This window comes from Salvelinus sp. IW2-2015, unplaced genomic scaffold, assembly GCF_002910315.2.
Source record: "Salvelinus sp. IW2-2015 unplaced genomic scaffold, ASM291031v2 Un_scaffold3608, whole genome shotgun sequence".
In the NCBI taxonomy this organism is placed as follows: domain Eukaryota; kingdom Metazoa; phylum Chordata; class Actinopteri; order Salmoniformes; family Salmonidae; genus Salvelinus; species Salvelinus sp. IW2-2015.
This window is the reverse complement of record NW_019944886.1, coordinates 42,453-49,430: the sequence shown is the minus strand read 5'-3', so window position 1 is coordinate 49,430 and position 6,978 is coordinate 42,453. Positions and strand designations below refer to the sequence as shown.

At 48.5% G+C, this 6,978-nt stretch overlaps 1 protein-coding gene across 1 annotated transcript in view; it reads right to left on the bottom strand.

The window, feature by feature from the left end:
* The window catches only part of LOC112076177 (PDZ and LIM domain protein 7), a 33,348-nt gene that overhangs the window by 8,244 nt on the left and 18,126 nt on the right, over nucleotides 1-6,978 (bottom strand). The window contains exon 8 of the mRNA XM_070441211.1: nucleotides 6,733-6,783. Coding sequence (XP_070297312.1) covers nucleotides 6,733-6,783 — 51 coding nt within the window. The remainder of the gene's footprint in view (nucleotides 1-6,732; nucleotides 6,784-6,978) is intronic.

Genomic DNA, 6,978 nt, shown 5'->3' with positions numbered 1-6,978 from the left:
GGGGGGGGGGGGGCTTTACTTGGCTCATTGTGCTCTAGTGACTCCTTGTGGCGGGCCTGGCGCCTGCAGGCTGACTACGGTCGTCAGTTGAGCAGTGTTTCCTCCGACACATCCATTTCTTTCACATGAACCATCAACTTGGACAAGTGTCTTGAGAATACTGTGCATCATTCAATAATTTTAAAATATTTTTATCATCTCGACACCATTTTTTGACATTGCTACTATGCAAGTAACCGTTTCACTGTACCGTTTACACCTTCTGTATCCTGTGCATGTGACAAATAAACTTAGATTTTATTTGATATAGTGTGTGTTTACCAGAGACGGTAATGTGAAGAACAACAGGACAACATATGAACATCTTGGCCATGTTCTGTTATAATCTCCACCCGGCACAGCCAGAAGAGGACTGGCCACCCCTCATAGCCTGGTTCCTCTCTAGGTTTCTTCCTAGGTTTTGGCCTTTCCAGGGAGTTTTTCCCTAGCCACCATGCTTCTACACCTGCATTGCTTGCTGTTTGGGGTTTTAGGCTGGGTTTTTGTACAGCACTTTGAGATATCAGCTGATGTACGAAGGGCTATATGAATACATTTGATTTGATCTGCACCAAAGTCGAATTAGGATGTAGGACAAGGATCAAGTGTATTTTTACCTGGAGTGTTATTGTAGGCTACTAGTTACAAATTTTAGTCTTGAAATCTTTGGTTGTTTACTACACTACCTCACTCTGTTTAGCACATGGCCTCACATGTGAATCCTTACAGAGATGGGTGGGGCTAAAGCTTTAGAGGCTGTAAACAATGCTGATTGGATGTAGACAAAGAAGAGCTCTCCAGTAGGTGTACAAAAATATTCAAGGGCCATTTTCTCAAATGTGGGGTTACAAGTTTATCAACTTTCAAAGCAGAATTTCTTTCCCATTGTTCATCAACTGTAGTGTATGATAAACCATTTAGTACCTCTGAGTCTCTACTTTTATCCAATGTAAAAAAAAAACACTTTCAAAAACCAAATTGAGGCGGTTGGTCAAGTGTATAATTTAGGAAATCTTTTCCCAAGTTATTTCCTTCCTACAAAAGAGACGTGATCACGTCTCAATGTAATCCAGGTATGGCATGATTGTATTTGAAAATAACAACCTGTTTTTTGGGCTTAGTTGTGGTCAATTTGCAGTGTACAAATTATTATAATGATGATTGATGACTTGGTGATATGTGTTCGACCTGTCCGCTTTCGGCTGAATCAAGTTGCTACCCCTTCTTTAGAGTTAAACAGCATTCGTCTCAGCAAGCAGGTGTCTCAGCCGTCTCAGTAGAAAGCCGTCTCAGTAACAGGTGTCTCTACAGCCAGTCTCAGTAACAGCCGTTCTCAGTAACAGGTGTCCTACAGCCGTCTCCGCAGTAACCAGCCGTTAGTAACACAGGTGTCTACGCCGTTCATCCACGTAAAGGGTTGGGCACAGCCGTCTGTAACCCGTTCAGTAACAGGTCGTCTACAGCCGTCTCCATAACAGGTGGTCTGACAAGCCGTCTCAGTAAACAGCTGTCTACACCGTCTCAGTAACAGGTGTCTACAGCCGTCTCAGTAACAGGTGTCTACAGCCCCGTCTCAGTAACAGTGTCTCAGAACACGGTAAGCCGTCTCAGACAGTGAACAGGTGTCTACAGCCGTCTCAGTAACACGTGTCTCAGTAACAGGTTGTCTACAGCCGTCTCAGTAACAGGTTCTACAGCCGTCTACAGTAACAGGTGTCTACAGCCGTCCCAGTAAACAGGTGTCTACAGCCGTCTCAGTAACACGTCTCAGTAACAGGTGTCTACAGCCGTCTCAGTAACACGTTCTCATGTAACAGGTGTTACAGCTCAGTAACAGGTGTCACAGCCGTCTCAGTAACAGGTGTCTACAGCCGTCTCAGACAGGTGCTCTAGCCGTCTCATAACAGGTGTCTACAGCCGTCTCAGTAACAGGTGTCCAGCGTCTCAGTAAACAGGTGTCTACAGCCGTCTCAGTAACAGGTGTCTACAGCCGTCTCAGTAACAGGTGTCTACAGCCGTCTCAGTAACAGGCTGTCTACAAGCCGTCTAGACAGTCCAGTAACAGGTGTCTACAGCCGTCTCAGTAAACACGTGTCTCAGTAACAGGTGTCTACAGCCGTCTCAGTAAACAGCCGTCTCAGTAACAGGTGTCTACAGCCGTTCTCAAGTTAACAGTTGTCTACAGCCGTCTCAGTAACAGGTTCTACAGCCGTCTCAGTAACAGGTGTCTACAGCCGCGTACTCAGTAACAGGTGTCTACAGCTCCAGTAAGCGTTCTACAAGCCGTCTCAGAACAGGTGTCTACAGCCGTCTCAGAACAGGTGTCTACACCCGTCTCATAACAGGTGTCTCAGTACAGGTGTCTCACACCGTCTCAGTAACAGGTTGTCTACAGCGTCTCAAATAACAGGTGTCACAGGCCGTCTCAGTAACAGGTGTCTATCAGCCGTCCGTAACAGTGTCTACAGCGTCTCATACAGGTTGTCTACAGCCGTCTGCAGTAACAGGTCGACAGCCGTCTCAGTAACAGGTGTCGACAGCCGTCCTCAGAGTACAGGTGTCGACAGCCGTCTCAGTAACAGTTCGACAGCCGTCTCCGGATACAATTACCATCTCATTACTACATCGACATGAAAACAACTTGTAAAATCGGCAGAGAGAACTCCGATATATTACAGAGGAATGAAAGACGTAACAGCTTGTTGTGGTCAGATAGTAGAACAGGTCGCTGTCTATCCAAATGAGACATGATATTCATTACACCTGTTACGACAGCTGGTGTGAACAGGGGGTTACGTGTTGGTTTTGACACCACTACTATATTACTGACAGACGGCTTTATTTATCCAAATCATCCGGTGTTTGATGTACTGTGATAAGGGTTATCACAGACGGTTATCAGAGTGATGCCTACCATATATAATATATACACTGCTCAAAACAATAATGGGAACATCTTAAACAACACAATGTAACTCCAATCAATCACACTTCTGTGAAATCAAAACTGTCCAATTAGGAAGCACACTGATGACAATAAATTTCACATGCTGTTGTGCAAATGGAATAGACAAAAGGTGGAAATTATAGGCAATTAGCAAGTCACACCCCCAATAAAGGATGGTTCTGCAGTGGTGACCACAGACCACTTCTCAGTTCTTCTATGCTTCCTAGCTGATGTTTTGGTCACTTTTGAATGCTGGCGTGCTTTCACTCTAGTGGTAGCATGAGACGGAGTCTACAACCCACACAAGTGGCCTCAGGTATGCAGCTCATCCAGGATGCACATCAATGCGAGCTGTGGCAAGAAGGTTTGCTGTCTGTCAGCGTAGTGTCCCAGAGCATGGAGGCGCTACCAGGAGACAGGCCAGTACATCAGGAGACGTGGAGGAGGCCGTAGGAGGGGCAACAACCCAGCAGCAGGACCGCTACCTCGGCCTTTGTGCAAGGAGATTAGGAGGAGCACTGCCAAGAGCCCAGCAAAATGACCTCCAGCAGGCCCACAATATCTGCATGTGTCTGCTCAAACGGTCAGAAACAGACTCCATGAGGGTGGTATGAGGGCCCGACGTCCACAGATGGGGTTGTGCTTACAGCCCACACCGTGCAGGACGTTTGGCATTTGCCAGAGAACACCAAGATTGGCAAATTCGCCACGGCGCCCTGTGCTCTTCACAGATGAAAGCAGGTTCACACTGAGCACTGAAGACGTGACAGAGTCTGGAGACGCCGTGGAGAACGTTCTGCTGCCTGCAACATCCTCCAGCATGACCGGCCTTTGGCGTGGGTCAGTCATCGGTGTGCGGTGGCATTTCTTTGGGGGGCGCACAGCCTCCATGTGCTCGCCAGAGGTAGCCTGACTGCCATTAGGTACCGAGATAGATCCTCAGACCCCTTGTGAGACCATATGCTGGTGCGGTTGGCCCTGGGTTCCTCCTAATGCAAGACATGCTAGACTCATGTGGCTGGAGTGTGTCAGCAGTTCCTGCAAGAGGAGGCATTGATGCTATGGACTGGCCCGCCCGTTCCCCAGACCTGAATCCAATTGAGCACATCTGGGACAACATGTCTCGCTCCATCCACCAACACGCCACTTGCACACAGACTGTCCAGAGTTGGCGGATGCTTTAGTCCAGGTCTGGGAGGAGATCCTCAGGAGACCATCCGCCACCTCATCAGGACATGCCCAGGCGTTGTAGGGAGGTCATACAGGCACGTGGAGGCCACACACCACTACTGACGCCTCATTTTACTTGTTATAAGGACTTAAATAAAGGTTGGATCAGCCTGTAGTTTGGTTTTCCACTTTAATTTTGAGTGTACTACCAAATCCAGACCTCCAATGGCTTGATAATTTGATTTCCATTGATAATTTGTGTGATTTTGTTGTCAGCACATTCAACTATGTAAATAAAAAAGTATTTAATAAGAATATTTCATTCATTCAGATCTAGGATGTGTTATTTTAGTGTTCCCTTTATTTTTTTGAGCAGTGTATATATATATTCATTCATCTTCCATCTGTTTGCCAAAAGTAAAAAAATAAAAAAACATGGTTTCAAATGCACATTGACCCACAACGATAGTCTAGAATCACCGAGATGATCTACTGCCTCCCTAGTAGAAGACTTCTACGAGGTGTGCTAACTCTAGTGTCAAAAACCACACGGAGACTATTACATAACTGTAGGTAATATTGCATGACAGTACTATACAGTATAATGAGTACTGCATGATATAGTACTATATAGTATAATGAGTATTGGATGGTAGAGTATTGTACAGTATAATGAGTATTGCATGGTAAAGTATACTGGTAGAGTATTGCAGAGTACAGTATAGTATAGCAGAGTACAGTATAGTATAGCAGAGTACAGTATAGTGGAGTACAGTATAGTACAGTGGAGTAGAGTGCGGTAAAGAAGGAAGCAGAGAAAGACAAATGACAGATAGAAGGAGGAGGTGTTTTCAGATGTTTTATGATGACATCAGTACAGATATATTTATCTTTCCATTTCTTTCTTATCAGAGGGAGGGGCCTAAAGAACAAAAGAGGAGAGGAAAGGAGAGGAGAGGAGAGGAGAGGAGAGAGAGAGAGAGAGAGAGAGAAACTCAGAGCTTAAGAGAGAGTTTACAGATCAACAGGAGATGAACTAGAACTACAGAATAAAGAACAGAACAGGGAGAACATCGCTGTTCCAACAGCCATCCCTCCCTCCACCCCCCCCTTGTTTAGATAACTCTGAGTAACACAGTTTAACAGGAGAAACAGGACTACAAAACAGACCCGGGTCAGATACATTCGTCAAATACTGTAGAAGTCTTGAGGTGCTTGATTTGGATTGATCCGGGACAATGGGACCAATAGAACAGTCCCGAAGTGCAAACCCCCCCCCCACCCCTTTACCTCAGGTTTTTGATCAATCAATCAATCAAATCGTATTTGATGTATGCGTTGGCCCCAGGTCTGTAACAAACACAAGATGATCGACAAGCTGGTATCAACACTAACTAATCAAGTCAAGGAGAAGAAGGGAATCTGACAGTCAGACAGGCTCAGTATGCAATGGTTCCATGTATGGCTTAGTGATCATAGGTTCCTTTGTTTTATATATCTTTATTCTTTTATTTAACTTTTTTACTTATTTTTTTCTCTCCTCTGTATGTCTGGGGGGGGCGTGTTGTCGCTGGGGAGGGGGCGTGTTGTCGTCTGGGGGGGGGGCGTGTTTCGTATGGGGAGGGGTGTGTTGTCGTCTGGGGGGGGGGGGCGTGTTTGTCGTCTCGGGGGGGGCGGTTGTCGTCTGGGGGGGGGGCGTGTTGTGTCTGGGGGGGGGGCGTGTTGTCGTCTGGGGAGGGGCGGTTGTGTCGGGAGGGCGTGTTGTCGTCTGGGGAGGGGCGTGTTGTCGTCTGGGGGGCGTGTTGTCGTCTGGGGGGGCGGTTTGTCGTCTGGGGGGGGGGCGTGTTGTTCTGGGGGGGGGTGGCGGTGTGTTTGTCGTCTGGGGCGGGGGCGTGTTGTGTCTGGGGGGGGGGAGTGTACTGTGTGTCTGTCTGGGGGGCGTGTTGTGTCTGGGGGGGGGCGTGTTGTCGTCTGGGGGGGCGTGTTGTCGTCTGGGGAGGGGCGTGTTTGTCGTCTGGGGAGGGGCCCGTGTTGTCGTCTGGGAGGGGGCGTGTGTCGTCTGGGGGGGGGCGTGTTGTCGTCTGGGGGGGGCGTGTTGGTCGTCGGGAGGAGGCTGTTGTTCGTGTGGGGGGGGGCTGTCGTCTTGGGGGGGGGGGGTGTTGAATCGTCTGAGGGGGGGGGTGTTGACGGGGGGGTTGTCGTCTGGGGGGGATGTTGTCGTCCTGGGGGGGCTGTGTTGTTGGTCTTCGTTCTGGGGGGTGGCGTGTTGTCCGTCTGGGGGGGGGGGCCGTGTTGGTCTTGGGGGGGGGTCGGTTGTCGTCTAGGGGGGGCGGGTGTGTCGTTCGTTGAGGAGGCGTGTTGTCAGTCTGGAGGGGGGGTGTGTGTTCGTCGTCTGTGGTGTTTGTGTCGTACTGGAATAGTCGGGCGCTATTGTCCGTTTTAAGTCGTTGCTCCGTTTCTGCTGGGCTATCGATAGCTCAGGGCTCAGGCCCGGCCCTGCGTGTGCACGTTGCCTGGTGATGTTCAGGACTTGATTGTTGTGGGCCGCGTGCGGACCTTTCGTGGTCCAGTCCCCTCAGACGGGCGTTACGGGTGGGCTTCTGAATCTCTCCGTAAGGAACTTTTCCCTAACCACCCCGACGAGAGAAGAGTAAGAGAAAGTGACAGGAAAATGAATAAAGACCAAATAATCTCTACAGACAGGACAATCACCAAGCAATGGGAAATGGACAAAAACATACATCACAACTCAATATGAGGACAGAGAAAATCTAACTACAGTGAGTCCTGGAACAACAACCTGTATAACTCACACCCGAACC